This window comes from Lissotriton vulgaris, chromosome 7 (genome assembly GCF_964263255.1).
Source record: "Lissotriton vulgaris chromosome 7, aLisVul1.2, whole genome shotgun sequence".
Taxonomy (NCBI): domain Eukaryota; kingdom Metazoa; phylum Chordata; class Amphibia; order Caudata; family Salamandridae; genus Lissotriton; species Lissotriton vulgaris.
Window position 1 is genome coordinate 29,232,609 of NC_141695.1, and position 23,080 is coordinate 29,255,688.

General features: G+C 46.8%; 1 protein-coding gene across 1 annotated transcript; it reads right to left on the reverse strand.

Moving 5' to 3' along the window:
- Positions 1-17,777: 17,777 nt before the first annotated feature.
- LOC147700582 (olfactory receptor 5AR1-like) lies at positions 17,778-18,740 on the reverse strand. The gene has a single exon (XM_086928453.1). The coding sequence runs from the start codon at positions 18,738-18,740 to the stop codon at positions 17,778-17,780; it is 963 nt and encodes a 320-aa protein (XP_086784579.1).
- Positions 18,741-23,080: the final 4,340 nt, after the last annotated feature.

A 23,080-nucleotide genomic window follows, 5' to 3' on the forward strand; every position in this document is an offset into this window, starting at 1 on the left:
CACCAGGGGGTGACCCTGGGGGTGAGGGAAAACAGGTTTGCAAATTGTAGCAGGAGAGCTCGACAGTCTTGGCGTTGCTCTGGGGACAAGGCATCGGAGAGTCTGACCCCTTCCACTGAGCCATCTTTTTTACGGGTCCTCAGTAGGTCAGGGAGGGGCTCGGAGTCTTCTTCCGTCCCTCTATCTGTTGCCATCAGCAGGCTGAGCTCCGAGCGTACGAAGTGGGGTTTAAGTCTGTTGGCGTGGAGGACTCGTAGGGGGTTCCGGGAGGACTCCATGTCTATTAGGTAGGTGACAGGGCCCTTGCGCTCTATCACCTTGAAGGGTCCTGTCCACTTGTCCTGTAGGGCACAGGGTTCGACTGGAGACATCACCCAGACTTGTTGGCCTGGTTCGAACTCGATGGAGGAGGCATGCTGATCGTACCATTTCTTCATGTCCTCCTGACTGGCCTCAAGGTTGGCTTTGGCGAGTTCCCTGAATCGCCGGGTCTGGTTGCGGAGGGTCAGGAGGTACTTATATACATCTGGAGGAGTCTTCTGGGGGGCCATCTCCCATCCTTCCTTGACCAGGCTGAGGGGGCCCCGGACGGGGTGTCCGTACAGGAGCTCAAAGGGACTGAAGCCGAGGGATTTCTGGGGAACTTCTCGATAGGCGAAGAGGAGGCACGGGAGCAGCACGTCCCATTGGCGACGTAGGGGTTCTTCTAGGCCCATGATCATTCCCTTGAGAGTGCGGTTCAACCGCTCGACCAGTCCATTTCCTTGCGGGTGATAAGGGGTCGTGAACCGGTAGGTGACCCCGCACTGTTGCCAGAGAGACCTCATGTACTTCGAGATAAAGTTTGTGCCCCTGTCGCTGACGACTTCCCGGGGGAAGCCCACTCGAGAGAAGATCCCCATCAGGGCTCGGCCTACCACGGGTGCTGTCACGGTCCAAAGAGGAATGGCCTCGGGATAGCGGGTGGCGTGGTCCACCAGGACTAGGATGAATCGGTGCCCCTGTGCCGTTCGGGGGTCTAGGGGCCCCACAATGTCTATTCCCACCCGTTCGAACGGGGTGGTGACGACGGGAAAGGGTTGTAAGGGTGCTTTGATCTTTCGGCCGCTCTTCCCGCTGGCCTGGCAGGTGGGGCAGGCCCGGCAGTGGTTGGAGACATCATTTCGCATTTTGGGCCAGTAGAAGTGAGTTACCAGGCGGTTGTACGTTTTGTCTTGCCCCAGGTGCCCAGCAAGGGGGACATCGTGTGCCAAGTTCAAAAGGAAGTCTCTGAAGCGGAGGGGCACCACCAGCACCCGACTGGCCCCCAGCTCAGCAATTCTTTGCTCACTGTAGAGCAGGTCATTGTCCCAATAAATCCAGTGGGTATATATAGATATACATATTAGGATGTGAGAAGGTGAATCAGATTGTCACATGGATGATGTCATCAGTGATGTCATCAGTGATGTCATTTGAGATGTCATCAGTGATGTCATCAGTGATGTCACTGACCATGTCATGAATGATGTAATATGTGACGTCATCAGCAGTGTCTTTTGGGGGCGTGAGTTATAGTTAGCTGAACTAACTATAACGGTGGAATTTCTCTGGTTTTGTATGAGTGAAATGTCCAACTAACTATAACGTCAATAAAAACCTATGGTTTTTTTCCGTGAATTTCAATGTTTTTTTAAGTGTTAATTTCTAACTATAACGTCCTTTAAACGTGTGGTTATTTCAGTGAATATAGATATAAATATATATTCATTTTTTTCACTGAAAACATCAAAGGTTACAGGGTCGTTATCATTCGTAAATAGAATTAAAAAGAACCTTAGAAATCTACTGAAAAAATCAAAGGTTACAGAGATGTTATATTTAGAAAATAAAATTAAAAAGTACTTTAGCAAGTCACTGAAAAAATCAAAGGTTTCAGAGACGTTATAGTTAGGCTCAAGTTTCACTTATATAAAACCAGAGAAATTCAGCAGTTATAGCTAACTATAACTCGTGCCCCCACAATGCACTGCTTATGACCTCGCATATACCTCAATCATGACATGGTCAGTGAAATCACTGATGACTTCTCAAAGGACATCACTGGTGACATCATCCAGTGATTTTGAGTGTTTAAAAAAAGTTTAGGAGTGTAAAATATAGGTAACACTGTTTATTGGTGAACAAGTGGGTGTATGAGTGCCTGTATGAATGATTCAGTGGGTGAATGACTGACTGAATTGGTGAGTAATTATGTGTCTCAGTGAATGTATTGGTGAGTGACTGGTTGTGTGAATGTTTGTATCAGACTGGTAGTTAATGTCTAACTGGCTGTGAGTGGGTACTTGAGTGGCTGTATGGGTGACTGATCGGTTATCTGAGTAACTGTATGGGTGTCTGACTGTCCATGTTGGTGCGTGATTGGTTGTCTGACTGCCTGCATGGATGTATGAGTGGGTGAGTCAGTGGCTGTTTGGGTTAGTGAGTGTATGCGTGAGGGGCTGTATGGGTGACTGAGTATGTGTATGGCTGTTTCAGTGAGTGAATGGATGTGTCAGTGGTATATGGGTGACTAACTGCATATACAAAAGGCAGTATATGTGGGTCGTGGGCAATGTTCCCTCTAATTTTTTTCCTCTGTGTGCAGCAGTGGAGGGTCTCTGTGCGCTGCAACCATGGCTATGTGCACCAGGAACCAAACCGCGCGTGTCTGCGGCGCCAAATGGCACTCCAAAAATTTTCTTTAAAAAGCGAAAAGATATTGCATTTTCACACATACAGCGCCACAATAAGGGTCTTAAGGGCAGTTTGCAATATTGGATAAGCACGCCATGACATGAACTGGTTACACTGGCAAGTACACTTCAAGTTTAGAAAAGCACAAGACTTCAATGGTGGTACCATCATTAGATTTTAATTAATATTCTTAACTGGAGCACAGTTCATTGGGTGGGGAAACGCTGCGAGCCTATACAATATCACATATACACAAGAAGGTAGAGGGCTGTTCAGACACGTCAAGTGGCGTCACTAGATGGGTGACAGGGTTGCTTCTCACGGAGATCCTTGCCATTTTTCCAGTGCTGATAAACTCGGTCTAGGTCAACTTTCCCGTTCAGGAGGTAGGCCTTTGTCCTCATCAGCATGTCCAAATGCTTCTGCTCTAGTCTATTCCTCAATTTGCTCTTGATAGTATTCATGAGGCTGAATCCTCGTTCACAGTCTGCACTAGATGCTTGAAATGTTGCGCAGACATCAACAAGCTGAGACACGACACTATACTGAGCAGCATTGCGTACAGTGAAAGTCACCATGTCTTAAAAGGTGGTAAATAACCCACCCTTAACATGTTCTGCCACCACATATTTATAGTCTCTGTACTGTCGAACAACATCTTCTGGTGTTTCACAATCACCCAGGGCCAAGACATTTTTATACTTTTCAACAAGTCTTTCAATATTCTCAGTCCCAAAATCAAAATGAGATTGTGTGGCTATTGCCTGGATCTCAAAACTTGCCCATTCTTTTAGCTCACCTTCAGGGAACCTTTTTTGCATGTGCTCACAAAGAAGGGAAACAAAAGACAAAATAGGCCCACTGTCAAACTCTTGCCTATCCTTGTACAAAACCATCAGCTCTCTTACATTGCTGCTCCAAAAGACAGTGTCCCCCAAATACTGTTGCTTAATTTGGCCAATCTTTGCTCTTGCATACTGTACGGCTTCAACAGTAGAACTTTTTTGGAATAGTTTGCACAAAGATGCAAATTCACCCAGAATGTCATTAAGTACTGCAAGGGAAATATGGTAGTTGGAGTCCGATAGCTTTTTATAACAATATTTAGCAATTGGATCATTCTCCTCAACTTTCTCATGCTCAAAGTACTTAAGAACAGTTTCGTAATTACGAATTAGTGCACCAACAGCAAAATGCCTTGAAAGCCACCGGACTTCATTCAGTGGTCGAAAAGAGACAACTTCACATTCAGTGACCAATGCAATTTCATCCAGCTTGGACTTCCTTGCAGGAGATCTGGAGAACACAGTGTAGACAGTCCTCAATAATGTCTCCATCTCTTTAATCATTGGAACCCTCTTCCAGGCATCATCAACTCCCAAATCTTCTCAATGGGCGACACAATGCTGCTCAACTAGATGAGGAATGGATTGTTTAAGGCGAGTAGCAACACCATTATTCTTCCCCAGCATCACAGATGCACCATCAGATGTGAACATGACCATTTTCATGAGGTCCAGTTCATTGGCAGTGTAGAATTCTTTCACGGCAGTAGTGATAGCCTCAGCATTACAGCTAGTCAGCTTCACTATGCCCCCAAACTGCGTTTTATGCTCAGTTGATGTTACAGGTCGGAACTTGAAATACAGGATGAGCATTTTTGAAACAGAAATATCTGTGCTCTCATCAATTATCAAGGTGTGATACAAAGCTTGCCGAAGTTCTGTCATAGCTTCACAGTGTATCACGCTATTGATGGCCTCAAGGAACTCAAAGGCATAGTTCTTGCTCCTCCAGCTGTCTGGTATCTTCACATACAAAGCTAAGTGGTCATGGATGTCTTGTACAGATAACATTGAAGTGTTCATCTTGACTGCCAGCAACACGTTGTTGATGAGAATCTTTATCTCCTCAGGCATAGATCTTTGGCGTTCAACTACTTCCATTCTATTTGCTTTGTCTGTGGCAGTTTCTGTCAGCATTGCCCGTACTCCAAAACCAAACCTCGCAGCAGCACTTCTGTTTCTCAATATCACCATGGCAGACTAGTGTACTTTGCTAAGTAGATGGCGTTTCATGTAGTCCAGTTTCCAGTCATCACTCCATTTCTTCCCTGTGGAAAAGTCCCCAACAATCTTGGCTTCGGCACATGCTTTGCAAATCAAGCCCACATCCGGACTGTATTGAAATAGTTCCCCGAGTTGCATGTAGACCTTGCTTCGTGACTTCTGTGTCTCAGCCTCCACAATTTCCTTCATCCACTCTTCCTTGAATACAAGGCAACATTTCTTCCTTTGTGGTGAAGCACTGCACTCTCCCGAAGGTACAGCTTTGCGCTTGAACATTTCCGTACCCGCCGGTTTGAGCCTGCTGTCCCACAAAGCCTGCAAAATAAGGAAACATGGCTTACGTTGACGCCTAGCTCATGAATGCAAACTGTTATACAACAATGTTCAAGATGCACCACAGTTTAACTCAACCCAACAATTACCTCTTCTGCCTGCACTCACGTGTGCCTCTTTAAATGTATGGGGTTCTAGTTGTGAAACCTGCAACAGAAGAAAACATCGGTAAGTATATATGGTACTACAATGTTCAAGACGCACCACAGATTAACTCAACCCAACAATTACCTCTTCTGTCTGCACTCACGTGCGCCTCTTTAAATGTATGGGGTTCTGGCTGTGAAACCTGCAACAGAAGAAAACATTGGTAAGTATATATGGTACTACAATGTTCAAGACGCACCACAGTTTAACTCAACCCAACAATTACCTCTTCTGCCTGCACTCACGTGCGCCTCTTTAAATGTATGGGGTTCTTGCTGTGAAACCTGCAACAGAAGAAAACATCGGTAAGTATATATGGTACTACAATGTTCAAGACGCACCACAGATTAACTCAACCCAACAATTACCTCTTCTGCCTGCACTCACGTGCGCCTCTTTAAATGTATGGGGTTCTGGCTGTGAAACCTGCAACAGAAGAAAACATCGGTAAGTATATATGGTACTACAATGTTCAAGACGCACCACAGATTAACTCAACCCAACAATTACCTCTTCTGCCTGCACTCACGTGCGCCTCTTTAAATGTATGGGGTTCTGGCTGTGAAACCTGCAACAGAAGAAAACATCGGTAAGTATATATGGTACTACAATGTTCAAGACGCACCACAGTTTAACTCAACCCAACAATTACCTCTTCTGCCTGCACTCACGTGCACCTCTTTAAATGTATGGGGTTCTTGCTGTGAAACCTGCAACAGAAGAAAACATCGGTAAGTATATATGGTACTACAATGTTCAAGACGCACCACAGTTTAACTCAACCCAACAATTACCTCTTCTGCCTGCACTCACGTCTGCCTGTGCAATTGTCTTTGTAGTACGGTCTCACGAACCTGCAAAAGAAAAAAGGGTGCAGATTGTGAATCTATTTACCCAGCAACCCCCAACCCAACGAGGAACGTAAACAGAATTACCTTGTCTTTGTGGTACTCGCACCTGACCACTGTAATCCAAACACCGTACAGACTGGAAACCTACAAGTGAAGACAAGTAAGTCAGCAAACGCCCGAAGAATTACAAACTGTGCATGGGACCGGTCAAGAGGCCCAAGACAAAAAATGACCAAATAATGACCTGGGATTTCAGCCTAGGACAAACAGGGGTGTGCCCATGTGTTCCATTATTAGCATCCATTATCTTAAACTGGTCTATAAATGTGAATCCCAGGGGAAAGCGGCATTACAGAAGGTGTAGCACAAAATACAAACTGCAAATGGTTGAGGTGGGTGAACAAGGTAACCCACAGGATGGCTGAGAAGCACACAATCCATCAAAAGATCCCACCTGAAGCTGCTGCAGTGGCGCGCCAAAAATATGATTGACTACGTTCAAGCAATTTTCAGGCAACCATAAATATGTCAAGATAACTGAAGAATGATGGACTTGCTGCAGAGAGATCTCAGTTTTGCTTACTGGAAGTTGACTCAATAAGTAGCTGAGGAGGTTAAAATGCCTGATGAAAAGCTGGTGAACCATGCAGGATTGGAAGCAGAACTGGAGTTCATCATGTTGGCTTGATGCCAACAAAGTCTTTCTTTGCGCATGGCTACTTGAAGGTTTTCGCTACATGTACTCTTTATATACGGGCTTCTTGGCTCACAAGGGTTATATGCTGTTCCGTGAGCCGAGACGCCATGATTGACTTTGCAGGTAAGCGTGTTAGCACAGTGGAAAGGCCCCTGCTGCTTCACACTCCCCCATTGCTGCTAATTTCTAATTTTCTAATTTCTAATTTCTAGGTTTGGTAAAGCGCAACAGCTACCCCAGCAATGGGGTGTCCCGGTGCTAGGAGACAAAACTAACTCCTACAGAACGGGGAGGGGAGGATAAGGGCCCTAGAGAGCGGGGAAGAGGTGGGTCTTGATAGCTTTGCGAAAGGCCGGGAGACAATCTATGGAGCGGATGCTGAGGGGGAGATCGTTCCATAGTTTGGGCCCCAGGACGCTAAAGGAGCGGCCACCAGTGCGACTGAGTCTGATTCTGGGGACTGTCAGGAGGAGTTGATTAGAGGAGCGAAGGTCGCGGCCGGGGACGTAGGGTCGGGCCAGATTTCGCAACAGAGGGGGGTTTCCCTGTTTGACGATCTTAAAGATCGTGATAAGAGCTTTGAATTTCACTCTGTGCTCTACAGGCAGCCAGTGTAATTTGCGGATGGTAGCTCTGGCTGAGCATCTGCGTGGGAGACCGACCAGTGTTCTGGCCGCCGTATTCTGGATACGTTGGAACCTAGCCGTTTCTGCTTTGTTTGCTCACCCCGCTCGGCCCCCGCTGCGGCCGTGTCACATTTCCCCCCCCCTCCCCAGAGCAATGCCCTCCGTCTTGTTACTCTCCCCTCACCACTCTCCCCTATAACAACTATCTTCTCTCATCCCACCTCACCAGTATGCACTTTCACCACTCTCCCCTCTAACCATCACTCTCCCCTCCCTTCTCTTTTTCCCCTCACTCCTCACTCTCCCATCGCTTTCCCCTCCTCCTCTATCCCCACTCTACCCTCCCTCTCACCACTCTCCCCTCTCACAACTCTACTCTCTCCTGTCTCCTCTCTCTCCTCTCTATCTCCCCCCCTCTCCTCACTCTCCCCTCCACCATCTCCTACCACACTCTTCCTTCTCTCTCCTCTACCCTCTCTCCTCTCTCACCACACTCTCCTCCCTTGCTCCCCTCTTTCCTCACTCTCCCTTCTTTCCCCTCCCCTCTCCCATCTCTCCTCAAGGTACACACGATTGTCAATGAGCACTAACACAGCATCATTTATACCATTTCGGCATTAGTCAACACCACTAGTTTTTCCCTGTTGCTCTCATCTTCATCTGCCCCATGGTTACTCCTTTCCCAGGTCTATCTCCATTGCTCTGCCTTTCACCTCTCATGCCTCTCTCCCAAACTCATCTTCTCCCTTTCTATGCTCAACTCTCTCCCTTTCTATAATGTCAGACTCCCTCTCCTGCTTCTCTCTCTTGCTTCGCTCTTGGGCTCCCTGTCCGTACTTCTCGCCCCTGATACACTCTGTCTCCCTCTCCATGCTTCTGTCCCCTGCTGCACTCTCAGGCTCCCTGTCCGTGCATCTCACCCTTGCTTCACTCTTGGGCTCCCTCTCCGTGCTTCCCTTCCTTGCTGCACTCTCTGTGCTTCTGTCCCCTGCTGCACTCTCGTGCTCTCTAGAGATGTGGCCTAACGACCAGAGCTGCCATCTAAGTCACGTACATACAAAACATGTTGCACTCCAAATGCTATAGGTGTCACATTCGCGAAAGTTATAACTATTGGCATTGTAAATGACAAAGCTATCCATTTAGCTATTTTAAAAACCAACACATAAATAAAATATTTGTCATTTACAAGACCAATAGCTCCAACTTTTCTAATGCGAGACCTATTGCATTTCCAATGCTTGTTGTGCCTTTCTGTCCTGTGTCCAACTCGTTTTTGGTGCCCTTCTGCCCCACTCGTTTTTTGTGCCTTTATGCCCTGTATCTCACTCGTTTTTTGTGCCCTTCTGTCCTGTGTGTCTCACTCGTTTTTTCTGCCCTTCTGTTCTGTGTCTCACTCGTTTTTTCTGCCCTTCTGTTCTGTGTCTCACTCGTTTTTTGTGCCTTTCTGACCTGTGCCTCACTCGTTTTTTGTGCCTTTCTGTCCTGTGCCTCACTCGTTTTTTGTGCCTTCACTCGTTTTTTGTGCCTTTCTGTCCTGTGCCTCACTCGTTTTTTGTGCCTTCACTCGTTTTTTGTGCCTTTCTGACCTGTGCATCACTCGTTTTTTGTGCCTTTCTGTCCTGTGCCTCACTCGTTTTTTGTGCCTTTCTGACCTGTGCATCACTCGTTTTTCGTGCCTTTCTGACCTGTGTGACACGCGTTTTTTGTGTCTGCTGTGGCCTTTTGTTTAAATATTGCTGATAATCAGAGCCCCCTCATGGGCTCCGATTAACAGCAATACTTAAACAGTGAGCCTATGGCATGACAGCTGCCCAAGCCCAAAGCATGGGTGGAAAGTGCGCTATAACAATCCACACAAACCAAGAAAGGAACAACAAAGTTCCACATCCATTCTCTTAGTAAACATATCAACATCAATCACTAGTGATAAACAAACGAAATCAAAGATGCTCTTCACCCAAACCTAAAGCATAGGCGGAAAGTGTGGAAAACAAATCCACACGAACACAGAAAACAAGACTGATCACTAGCACAACGCTACATCCAAATAAGTAGTGAAAGTAAACAGCACACAAAAGCAAAAACGCACACTCTATGCAAAACTGGCTTTAGCACAGCCCTTCACCCAAACCTGAAGAAAGGGCGGTACCTGTGGAAATATTTCAGTAACGAGCGGGAGAGAAAGAGGAGACGATTCTTCCCGCCCACGTCTCCCGCCCAGGCTGTCTAGTAAGGCGCTGAAGGGCGAGAGCGTCAAGGCTATCTATCGGCCGTCTGGAGAATAGTCAAACCTTTGGCACTATCCATTAATTGCCAAGCGACTTCTCCTGCTCCCACACTACCATAACCCCCACAATAACCACCGGTTCCTACCGCCTCCCGCTTCCCGCCACCACTGGAAAAGTGCTGCATGTCATGTTCGCGCCGCTTGCTTTTTAAAAGCGGCGGGCGGCGCGAATCTCTTGCGACGGCCTGTGTGCGCGCTCCACGATAGGTGGTGCGCGCTGACGTTAGGGAAGGTGCGCGCGCGCGCGTGGCCTAGAGGGAACAGTGGTCGTGGGTAGTATACAAATGACTGTATTTATGACTGAGGGATTGTGACAGTGGCATATGGATGCGTGTGTGCTTGTGTCAATGACTGTATAGGTGAGTGATAATGTGTTAGTATCTGTATGAATAAGTGAGTGGCTGGGTGTATAACTGTATAGATCAGTAAGTGCCTGTGTAATTGACTCTATGCGTGTGTGACTAGGTGTGTGAATAGCTCTATGAGTGGCTGTATGTATGTATGAGTGGATATATTAGTGGCTGTATTGGTCAGTTAGGTGGTTATGCATGGCTGTATAGGTGTGTTGTTATGTTTCATATAGGTACCCCCAATCCAGGCTCAGGTAGCAACTTAACTTCTCACCCATGCTCACCCTGCCATTACACCACATAACGGTTCTTGGGACTGACTTTTACCTAGTTATGGTTTTGCTTACAGGACATGGGGTTTCCCTGAAAACTAACCTCATTCATTATGCATGAGGATTCTTGGAAACTCAGCAGGACTACCATCTCCTGCAGATGTGGGAGCAGTTCTTACCTGCTTCTGTGTAGCCGGTCTAGTAGGGGTTTGTGATGTCAACAGACCTTGCGGCATGTTGATGTCATAGATGGGCGGGAGAAGTTGTGGGAAGAGACACAAAAGCAATTCTGAATCTCCCCCAGGGATTTAAAAAAAAATGTTATCTCAGGTGCTTTGCACTGGAGGATTCTCCAAAGCCCTCACTGGTGTTGGCATATGGCCGTTCCACGCAGCAGAGAGGATGTACTACTGTTGGTCATTTGCTGACGGGTGCATCGATCGGGGGTAGGTAGCTGTGAGTCCTGCCATGCCTTGGAATTGTCTGGTAGGCAATGACCTAGATCACACTGCCTGGAAATAAATAGAGCTCTGGTCATATCTGGAGCTTTTAGGAGTCAGCGGAATGCATGACCACACCGGTCCATGGCTGCCCAGGATGGAAGTCAAAGGAGCCTGGTGCCTGGAAAAATGCAGCTCCCCCCAGAAACTACTGAGGGGGACAATGCTGCCCTGGGAGTCCTGCCTGCATTTGCTTGATGGCAAGTTGAGGGTTGGTCCACAAGACAGGAGTTCTATAAGGCACATATTGTGCCCAACCCCAGAGGTCATGAGGTAGCAAGCTGAAGCCCAAGCAGCTGGGGACACCAATAGAGATCACATCATCTATTGGGAGAATGAACTTCTGTGTAGTGAGCCTAAAGCACTTGTGCATGGGTCACCATGTATGTTGGTGGTCCCCCAATGCCACAGGGCCTTCCTACTGGGGCTGTCTCTTTCTGTTACCCATGCAGGACATCTGGGTCAAGACAATATCTTTGATAGGTTGTTTCTTACTTCTATTGGATCCAGTTGAAGACATCCTCAGATATATTCCATAGGACATGACCCAGCTGCCAGTGGAAAACAGGGAAACAGCTTAAGGCTTCCCATGTCTCCTTCCCTCAAGAACACTCCCGAATTCCCTTCCTCCCATCTGGTCATTCCGATACTCTGGATTTTTCCAAACAGAGTCAGGGATGCCAGAAGATGGGCTTCTGGGAGGCACTGTTCCTGAGGATCTAAAGCCAGTCCTGACAGAATAACAGGCCCAGAATTATACAGTCTTCCCTAACAGATATGAATAGAATGGCCTCCATGGAAGATCTCTGTGCCATGCTAGCCAATCTAAAAAGGGAGATTACTGCCTCAAAGACAGAAACTGCTGACCTGACTAGTATGGTCAATCAAATGTAAACAGGATGTAAAACCCCACACTTTTCTACAGCACTGTTTGATAGGCCCAACAAGACTCGTCCTTCTGCTTTAGCAACATTACCAGCTGCTGTCCTCTTAGCCACACTGGAGCAATGGTTGGATGCCCAGCCAAGGTCCCAATATTTGTATAACAAATACAATGCCATCCCATTAGTGAATGAGGATAATCCTCTATTATACCATTGGTCTTGCTTTAAGACCATATTTCCCAAAAATCTTTGACAGAGGGACAATAACCATGACTACGACAATGCCTCCTCCTTGGACACTGACAGATTTCTGGCCATGTTGAACTTTACCTTCGCAGACATTTTCTACAAACCTTCTTCTACGTTTGAAAGTAAGCAGCGACCAGGCTCAACCCACTTTTTGTATACGACTATGATCCATCATGGTTGGCTATAATTTTCAACTTTGCCCCGGTTATACACAACAAGATGTAAACGGTTGGTTCTTTGGCTTTCTATGTTCTAGATTTCACTTTATAGCTGTTTGTTTGCTGCATAAATGCTTTGCTCATTGCCTCTAAGCTAAGCCTGACTGCTTTTGTGCCAAGCTAGTAGAGGGGTAAGTGTAGGCAAATTTAGTGACTTTAGCGGTTCACCCTGATGGGGATTTGTAGCTGGTGCTTAAGAAAGGCTCACACCCCCCTCAAGCAATAACCCAACTTCTCACAGCAAGCAATGTAGAGAAGGCTGTTTGGATTGGGCCACTGCTTTCTGAGCAGGGGTAGACAGCAAAGAATCCAACACAAAAAATAATTACTGTTCTGGGCAAGAAGTGCCTGGCCACAGGGGTAGTTAAGGAAAGAGCTAACACAGTGGTAATAACAGTAGGTGAAAGCGCTTTAACATGAAATAAAGTGAAAAAGTTAACTTATATGGGCATAAGGAAACTGCAGAGGGTGCATGTACTAAACAGCAGAAGGGGAAAGAATTATGAATGTTTCTAAGATTTTTAACAGGCAGACAGTTGGTATAAAAGGGTTCAAAGAAGAAGAATGTGCATTGTCTAGGCAACCATGGACTCCCAATTGCTTAGACAGTTAGACTTTAGCATTCCTTATTTACACCAGTGTTTACTGTGAAAAGTTACTTCAGTGGAGTAATCACAATGTAAATCTATAAACTGGCTTTGGAAGGGTGGTATGAGGTTTTCCCAGGCTAATATTCAGCCCTATAGGAGACTAAGGGAAATTGGGGTTGTACTATGTGTGATACCAGGATACCTTAATCAAAGAAATGGAATGGGTGGGAGGCAAGGGAGCAGGTGGGAACTATGGAGTGGGGCAGTAATGGTGGTAAGTACTGTGAAAATACCCTCTTAGCTTCAGTTGGCACCTCTATAGATGATTGGGGTCATGTTCTGCAGGTGCAGGGCTCAGTGGTTGTGTGACAGCAGTGAGGTTCAGGAGGCATTTGTCATGCTTTGTGAGAAAGGAATTATCCATTGAAGTGGGGTCATATTGTGTGCTGTACTGCTTCTCTGACATTCATTGGTAAGGCGGGCTCTTCGGATGGACTAAGGTGTGAAGTTGGTGGAATAATTTAGAAAACAGATGAAACTTCTGACCAGCTTCGGTTCCCAAGAAGCCAAAAAGGGCAAGGGTGCCAGAAAGAACACCATTTGTTGAGGGTTTTTCTGGTCACTGTCTAAAGCTGGGGTTAATTTAATGAAAAAATAGACGTATTAGAGGATATTGGTAATCTGGTAACACTGGACTTGATGCTGGGACCGGTAGGTCTGGGCATGGAAGACCAGTAAGTTACAATGAGATATGTGTCCAGCAGGCTCAGTGCAGGACTAGTAGGACCCAGGAAAGATAAAAGTCCTGAATAAGAAATTTGAAAATTAGGAGAGGGGAAGTCATTAGAACCAAAGAGGAATGTGGGTTGATTTGTTTAAAGGGTCAGTGGAGCTATAGCTGTATCAAGTATGTGGTGAGGGTGGCCAATAGCATACAAGGTGTGTTGTGAGTTATGTCTTGTCTTAGGAATAGAACAACCTAAATACAACGTTAGGAGCATGGTTGATTGGGAGGCCAGCAGGGTACATCCAAGCAGGCACACATCCGCAGGATACACTCAGGAATCCTCCCTGGACCCTTCCTCAGGTCTCCATCACTGATCTGGGTGTGTGAGAATGATGATGCAGTTCTCCTTTGCTCCTACAGTTTCAGAACTTGGTGAGGGCAACCCTGAGGCCTCCTGCCTCAGGAGCATCTAAATGTTCACCTGAATGCCATGGATAGCAGAAGTGACATTGTAGGAACTGGGGTCACCAGTTCCCCGGGGGGTAGCTTGTCACGAGCCGGTAGGCACCCGAAAGCTTAGGTGTAAAGTGACCACACTGCACACGCATCCACTGAGACAATAAAACGCACGCAATGACTGAGACCACACCAGTAAGTCTGATTAAAAATCAATAAGCTTCATCTAGATTAAGGTTCGTCTGGTAAATCCTTTAGAGCAAATCAATAATTACAGTAGCAATAACTCTTTAACGCATTTCATCAGGGAAGTAAAGGAAGCAATTCGATCATCAATACTGCATGTTTCAATAACCATTTCAGTCGGCAACTAAACATTTCATTACTCAGCACTAAACTTTTCATTATAGAACTGTAGGCATTCCTTTGTCACTGCATTGGCCTGGAGTAAAACATTTCATCAAGAATAAGCATCTCTTTATGCAGGAGTAAACAACTCCTATTACAGTACTAACCATGTCATTATAACTCAGGCAACATCTCATTAGGCCAGAATACAACCTTTCATTAGGCCAGGGCGAACATTTCCGTAGGCACTGGCAGATCCCTGTCGTAGCAGGGGTAGGAACCACTTCCCTGAGCAGGTGTAGAACATTCTATGAAGCCAACGTAAAACATTTCCTTAGGCATAGGTAAAACATTTCATTCGGCCAGAATTAACCATCTCATCAGGTAAGAGTAAAACGTTTCATTTGTTCGCAAGTAAACCTCTCAGTAATCACTTTGCGCAGAGATAGACACTTCCTTACACCAGGGTGAACATCTCCTTAACCAGGAAGAACATTTCGTTAAAGATGGGGCCACAGTTCATTAGGCAGTAATACCCCTTGCATCTGGTAACCAACATTTCTTTAGGACAGAATGAACATTCTCCTCAAGCAGGGCTAACTATCTCCTTAAGCAGGCTTCAGTAGCACATAGCAGTAAAAACAATAACAACCCCTAACTAGGGGTTTAACTCGACCATCCGCCAGTCCCAGGGCCTAATTGATGTCCTGGCCCAGTTCAGGGGCCTGGCAGGCCAGTAGGTACTTTTCCCCCTCCCTTCCGCTAAAGGGGGGGCCTTCTCAGAGTTACCTAGGGCCAACAGGGCCCAACTACAGCTTCCCCCGGGGGAGGGACAAACTCGGGCCTTCTTCGGCCTTTCGCCCTCCTCCCCGGGGGTTACCTTAGTCTTCGGCTCCTTGGGGAGCCCTTGCGGGGGTTCCCGGATGAAGGGGAGGGCTCGTATTCCCTCTGGAGCACGCCGGACAGGTTCCTTCCTGTTGCCTTCCTGCTCCCGGGCCTACGATGATGCCCTGGGCCCGGGAACCAATCCGGATGCTGGTGTAATGGGGGCGTTGCCAGCGGCTGTGCGGCAGAGGGGCGGGGCGTGGCCAATGACGTGGCCAGGTGCCCCCATCATGTGAGGCGAGGGACCTTGACTCTAAGGCCTAGCGCGGCCTTCGGAACTCCCCGGCGCTCGTCTTAGGCCTTAGGCTCGTGGGGGAGAACAGCAGAGCAGGCGGCCGCGGTGACGAGCGGCAACCGGGATGTGGCAGCGGCGGCCATCTTGAGGCTCCAGGGGCCGCCGTGGGGTGCCGAGGACCACACCACGATGAAGGTGCCGCGGTGTGCCCTGAGCTACTGAGGGGCTGGTGAGTTCAGGGGGAGGCTCACCACACGGCAGCAGTAGGTGCCCCGACCGCGCTTTGGAAGGCACAGCGCGGGGGTAGAATGGCACGAACGCTTCCAGCGCCTCGGGGCTCACAGCGCTCGAGGCGGCAGCAGCGCTTTTTGGCACAGCAGATCCTCAAATGACAGCACTTGGCAGAGCGAGTACTTGGGGGCACATGTACAGCACTTTTAGGGGTGCAACGATTCCGGCATTCTACAGCGCTTCTCAGGGACACAGTAGGATGGCGCTGGGTAGGCAGTTTAGCAGTCACATGAGGCCGTTCAAGCAGGACAGAGCAGGGGCCCAGGTGGGGCAGAGGGGCATAGGGGGGACGCAGCCCGGTACCTGGTTGATCCCCAGTAGTCCTGTGGTAGTTTCTTCTTGGTGCTTGATGGTTCTGGCACCATTGGTAGTTAGCTTCTTGGTCCCTTTAAGGGGGGGGGGGTTGAGTTGAGGGCTGCTGACAGGATTCCTCAGCAGGTCACTGCAGGTGGTCCCTGGGTTCCCCTCCCGCCGGGCCAGATCAGTGGGATAGTTCAGTGTTCCTCACACAGCTTGGTGAGTGGCGCCTAAACCCTGTCACCCCCAGTGGTATAGGTTCCTGACTAGGCCCTACAGCCTAAGTCTCCCGCGTAGGCTCCCCCAGGTCAGTGATGCCCCTACCGACTAAAAACTTTCCCTCCTATTATTTATAAAGGCCCAGGTCAGGTGACCACCCTCTCAGGTGGCAAAAGCAGACTCCGCCCCTATTCTAGAAGGTTCCAGGAGCTTCCCTAGTCTAGCTATGGGCAGGCAAGGCAGGCTTGTATGGCAACAATGTTTAGGGGTTCCAGCCAGCTCCGGGCAACTAGAGTGCGCCTAAAAAGACCACACTGCAGTAGCAGGGGTTAGTGGCAGCCATGTTGGGGGAAGAGAGCACCTGCACCTTAGCACTGATTTTAACATTACACAGGGCATCTCAACCTCACAGGGCCTACACAACTTCATTACCATGGGGGGACACCCTTAATTAGGGGAGCGAAAAGCGAAAAATTTCAAAGAATAGGGCCAAGTCCAACAGACATCATGCGCTTTTCACCCTGAATGACATCACATGAAGTGACAGCATAGGAAATGTAATCTGATGTCATGACAGTACATGACAGCCTCTGAGTGTTTGCCATGATAAATTCACAGTAAGTGACATCAAAGTGGATGGAAAATGCTAACAAGAACGCATTCGATACTCCAATAAAAAATAGTCCAAGTCCTGTTGAAAGTGCTCCATGTTTATTGCCAGACTCAAACAGGGTCCTCAGATATAGGGCAGTACGGAAATGAAATTATGTGAAGACTTTGTCCAAACGTCTTATAATAAAGCTTGTACCCCTTCAATAATTTGTGCAACCGCTCTTTATATGAAAATGCATATAATTGTTGGCAGCTCATTATGTGACAAAAGTGTCCCTTAAAGAATCAGTTAAATATTGTGGCTGTCTTTCACTCCTCGAAGAACAGTATTTAGAGGGTGAACTCCTAGTGGCGGCAGCGACTCGTGACTGAATATCATTGCTGATGGAAACTGTCGAAGGGACAATGGCAGGAAGGAGTATGGAGGGGACAGCAGCATATTTATCCCTGGTCTCTAATCAATATTTGGCTCGCTTACTGGTACACTAAGGGGGTCTGTGGGGCACTAAATGTCCATTGACATGACAAATATGGAAGGGGGAAAACACTGACCCATGGACCCACTAAAGTGATGTCTATTAAGATTTCATCTCCATGGGAAGCAGAACTAGTTGACCACCCTAATAATGTACCCTGGGGAGCTGAATTTCTATTTGAGTGCAGCCACAAATAAAGGCAAAGCCATCGCGAGGTAGACCCATCCAGGTGGTCTGAGGGGTAGTAGATTTCAAATCCTCTGGGAGGCAGATCAGGTGTATCCACCATTTTCCTGGTCTCAAGGGATTTTGTTGATAAGAAAAGAAACATTTAATTTCAATAGTGCTTTACTTTTGGTATTAATGTTATAAGCAAACTCTGTTACGACTTGGGGCATGACCATAGCTAAGAATATTTTCTATATGTACAACATGAACTATTAAATTAATGAAGGGCAGTGTGTCTGCCTTAGTTTCCATATAGATTTTTCCAAAGCACCTTTTACATCCTTGTTTCTCAAACTGTAAAGAACTGGATTCAACATTGGAATGACGATCATATACATTACAGCAAAGAGCTTGTCTTTGTCCAAGGAATAGCTTGAGGTCGGTCTCAAATAAACACCAAGCTCAGTTCCATAGAACAAAACAACTGCAGTCAGATGAGAGGAACATGTGGAGAACAACTTCTGTCTCCCTGTGTTGGATGGAATTTTCATGATATTTGAAATGATTAGCACATAGGAAGTTATTGTTAAGATGAAAGGCCCAAGTCCCGCTACAATACCTCCTCCGATAGTTGCGATATTTATGAAATATGTGTCTGAACAGGATAGTTTAAGAAGAGCATTAAAATCACAAAAGAAATGATTGATTTCATTAGATGCACAGAAGGATAAATTTGATACCAAAACCACATGTGGTATAGGGTCAATAAAGCCTATTGTCCAGGATGTTACAGTCAATGAAATCATGACTCTTTTATTCATTATAGATGCATAGCGCAGGGGGTTGCAAATTGCAATGTACCTGTCATAAGCCATGACCGACAGCAAGTAAAACTCTGTGCTGATGAAGGAAGCCATAAAATAGAATTGAAGGATGCATGCAGAGAAATTGATGGACTTGTCAGATTTCTTCGCTTTCAGGCAGACCGCCAGCAGTTTTGGGATGGTGACCGTTGTAAAACCAATATCTAGGAAAGATAAGTTAATCAGAAAATAATACATGGGATTTTGAAGATGTTTGTCAATGCATATTAATGTTATAATGACAAGGTTTCCAAGAAGAGTAAATAAATACATGAGTAAGAATACAATAAAAATTGGAACTTGAAGCTGAGGATTTTGTGATAATCCCAAAATTAAAAATTCACTCAAGAGAGTCTGATTCGACTTTCCCATAATCACAGTGCATTGTGGTGTTGTTCAATGAAAGAAGGAAGATCTGGGGGGAAAAAGAAAACACAAGATTATGAAAAGCAAAAGATATTGGAGCTGAATGAAAAAGCATGCATCTGGATAAATTGTTGTCATCTGTTGGCAGTGTATTAACAAGCATTTGCAATGCAATAGATCTTGCATTACTGAAAGTTTGAGCTATTGGCGTTGCCAATAATAATGCAATGCCAATAGCTCAAACTCTAGTAATGTGAGAATAATTGTAATGCAAATGTTAGTTTTTCTATTTATTTATATTTTAAGCAATCGCGGCATCCACGCTTTAGCTTGAGATGTTTAAAGCTAAAGTGTGGGATCCACGATTGTAAGAAAAGTAGAGAAATTGAAAAGAAGGCCTGAAGCAGAATAGGAACCCAATGGCATTTTGTTGTCAAAAGCATGCCGATCCACTGGCCTATAGGGCTCAATATGTATTCTGTTTAGTCTGGAGCTGGTCGCGGAAGAAACTCAAATCTGTGACTGTGATGGGAGCAGCACAAACTGGATGTTGTGGCCATACTAGAATCAGATTAAGAGTGCCGACTCCAGCACACAAAGATGTCCTTACTTCTTTCCAGAGATGTGAAAAGAGATCACTCAACCTCCTGATAGGTAATGCCCCCAAAACAGACCCTGTACAGATACACATAGACACACAACCGCACTGCAAAGTTACTGTCTAACTGTTAAAAGGAGGAGCATTTGGAGACATGATTGACCAGGCCAATATGTCACCTGAGTGACCTCATGTTGAGAGGTCATGGGGGGACATTACAAACAGAGGAACTTGAATGAAAGTAAAATCTAACATGTAAATGTAGAGTATTTATATAGTGCACTTCTACCCGGAGGCCTCGTAGCGTTGTATTCATACCGCTGTGGAACCCATCCTGGCTTTAATTGAAATGTCCACTCCTGGGCACCCCCAAAGTGAAGCCAGGCATCCACAGCGCTGCTGGGGCCTTTGTGGAGATTAAGAAAGCTATTTCCCAGAGTCACAGAGTGGGACCCATGATTAGACTAGGCACCGAGGCAAGAATTATCAGGTGCAGGGAAATTGAGTCGAAGAGCCGCCGAGGCGGGAATTGAACCCTGGTCCCGGGCCAGACCTCTGCATCAGGGTCTGCCGCTCTAACCATTGAGCCACGCTTCTCCACATGATGCCACAGCTGCAACCTCATCTGTGGTCTCTCACTCTTGCAGTATAGGAGATTGTTAGTACACGGCTGCTTAAAAGCAAGAGTTAGTTGAAAAGATGCGTTCAGAAAATAATTGAAAGAGGAGACTAGTCAGGCAGAGTGGAGAGGTGTGGTGCAGCGGCCAGGGCAGCTGACTTCGGAGCATAGGGTTCACGGTTTGATCCCTGGCTCCAGCTGCAGCTTAGCTCAGCACCATGTGACTCTGGGCAATAGCTCACTTAATTTCCATGATGGCCCCCAGTGCCTTGAGAACCGTACGGGTTAGTAGTTCACGCTTTACAAATACTGGATCTGGATGAGGGTACCAGGAGAATGATAATAGGTGCAGCCAATTTACAGGATGGAACAGAAAAAGAGGTGGCTATAGAGGCCAAAGGGTAACCATTTATTTACGACTCGCTATGGCATTAGTGTGACAAAAAGTATCTCCCTTTCTCACGCATTTTGCAGAAGCCAAATCTGGCCAGCAGAGAGACACCCCACAGCCATATGTCAAGATGTTGCACAGTTGCAGATATGGTCGTAAAGCTGCAGAAATGACTATTTCTTCAGGGCAAACATGATTGAACTGTTTGAACAGCTACCTGCAGTCACATGTTTTAGTCATGGTACATACACGTGTAGCACAGGTTGGCCCAGGGACCGAAAGATCAGGAGCAGCGCTGCAATATCGCAGGCCGACACTGTGAGCTGTGTCGTCTACGGGCATCTGACTGTTGCCGTAATACTGTGAGCACTGCTGTTGTTACCTGAGCAGCGGGAGCAGATCCCAGAGTCATGGTGCCGCGCGGTTGAGGACAGTGGGGGTCTAGGGAGAACTGTAAGCAAAGTCCGATGCACACAACAAGTAAGTGTGATATGGAAGATCACCAACAAGTGACAAGGATGGAGTCACACAGATAAATTCTTTTTGTGTCATTTTATTGGAATGCATATATTAGGAACATGAGACCAGCCGACACGTGTTTCGTCAAGCAGCGTACTTTAGGGTACGTGTTATAAGTTCCAGTTTGGAAAACGTCGGAAGAAATCCAGAAAGTAGTGCTGGCAGCGAATAATGCCGTCTTTGGTTGCCACAGTATTTTAAACTGGGGTTCGCAGTAGGTCCGGGTATTCTTGATGGCGGGTCTCCGTACCTGGCGAGACCCGCCATCCTTTCTGGATTTCTTCCGACGTTTTCCAAACTGGAACTTATAACACGTACCCTAAAGTACGTTCACAATCTTGTGAATCACCTGATGAGGACCGGGTTGGAAATATCACCGCTCCCCCGACCCCGCCCTTCATGATCTCTCAACAGCCCTGAAGGGTCACGGGTTAACACCCTGCTTGACGAAACATGTGTCGGCTGGTCTCATGTTCCTAATATATGCATTCCAATAAAACGACACAAAAAGAACACATCTGTGTAACTCCATCCTTGTCACTTGTTGGTGATCATTCATATCACACTTACTTGTTGTGTGCATCGGACTTTGCTTATAATTAACTACAGGGAAGGAATTCCTCCACCCCTGCTTTTCAGAGTGTAGGGTTCTCTCTGATCCAGTTGCACCAACCACAAGCTAACATCTCTTTTCACCCAACCACTACCTGTTGTGCGCCAATATATTTCTGAATACTCACAAACCCCTCGCAGAACTTTAATTTGCTAGGGGGGACTGTGCGGCAGCTGTGAGTCAGTGTAGTATGTTGCTCCCAGCTGAGGAGTTCGTGTGGGATATAAACCACACTCTCTGCATGTTAGGTGAGCAGCTCAGCCCCTCGATAACCCATATTTTGGCCCGATCTTGTCTATTAGACTGGGTATGTGTGGGGTGGAGTGCTGAACTGAAGTGCCCCGCTTGCAGTGTTGGTTATTTTGCCACCCTTTTGGTGGCTGATGCTTCTATAAGATGCCCAATAATAAATGCAGTCGCTGTGGTGCAATATAAAGTGCACCGCACGTGTTGTTAATATGAAAGTGGGCGCTGTTCTCGAACCTAAACCGCGGTGCCCATGGGGGCGGGACAGAGATGAGGGGCTGCAAGCCGCAGACATCATTGTTGACATGTGTTGATTAATCTAAAAAAATATATATATATATATATATTTTTCACGTCGGCCATTGACGTGACTCAGAGGCCCCTTCTCCACAAGCAGGCCCGGACCTCACTGGCTCTGCTGCTGTTGCAGCGTTTCTTGATTCCATGGTAATGGATGGCGTGGGCCCGCCTCGGAGGGCAGGAGGAGACAGGGCCGTCATGGGGCTATTAACCCCACACAGGGCAATGTGCACTGTCACTGTTGCTCCCGCCGGAAGAAATCCTGTTGTCTGAGGCTGGAGAGGTGAGGGGACCCGAGGAGGCGCATTGTTTAAGCAAACAGGCAAATATGGTATTGTACAGCACTGTGTGACACCCTGCACCCCCGCACAACCACTCGGCGGAAATGACACCCCATGCACAATTTGCCTGTTTTTACTCCATTGGATTCTGGGTCTTGCAGTTCAACAGAGAATCGTAAACTGTAACAGGTGTGCTTACAAACTGGGGGCGGAGCGGACTTACTTAAGAAGGAGGCAGGACTATGAATCACTTTGCAACATACCTCCAGGATACTTGGGCGCTGAGGAAGGTATATTCCAAGCCGAATGCATACCAACCTTGAATAAAGTGTCTCCAACTGGTATTTCCCCTCGTGCGGCCTCTGCTCTTTCCAGTAAGAAGGAGATAGTTTGGGACATATAAACACCACCCGACGCGTTTCGGTGCAGCCGCACCTTGGTCACGGCTAAATCAGGTTTGTGAGTGCATCCATTATCAAGTGCTTAAACATCAACATAAAAGTAGGACTACCCATCCCAACACTACTGCATTCCCACAAACAATGGCAGACATCTTTAAATGGTCACCGTAATTCAACTGAATGGTATAATGCACATTGTGGTTATTGAATAAATATTCCACATTTACAGTTCCACTCTTATGTAATCCACCATCCACCATCCACAGTTATGTTCGGAGTAACAAGAGCAGTTATGAAAGAAATAACCACAAATATCAAGGCCAATTGTTGGAGTGGAAACAAGAGGGGTTACTGTCGGATGATGAGTTTAAGTCCTCT

What these genes read in the sequence shown, in the direction of transcription:
- LOC147700582 (XM_086928453.1), bottom strand. Translation starts at nt 18,740, where the DNA reads ATGGGAAAGTCGAATCAGACTCTCTTGAGTGAATTTTTAATTTTGGGA.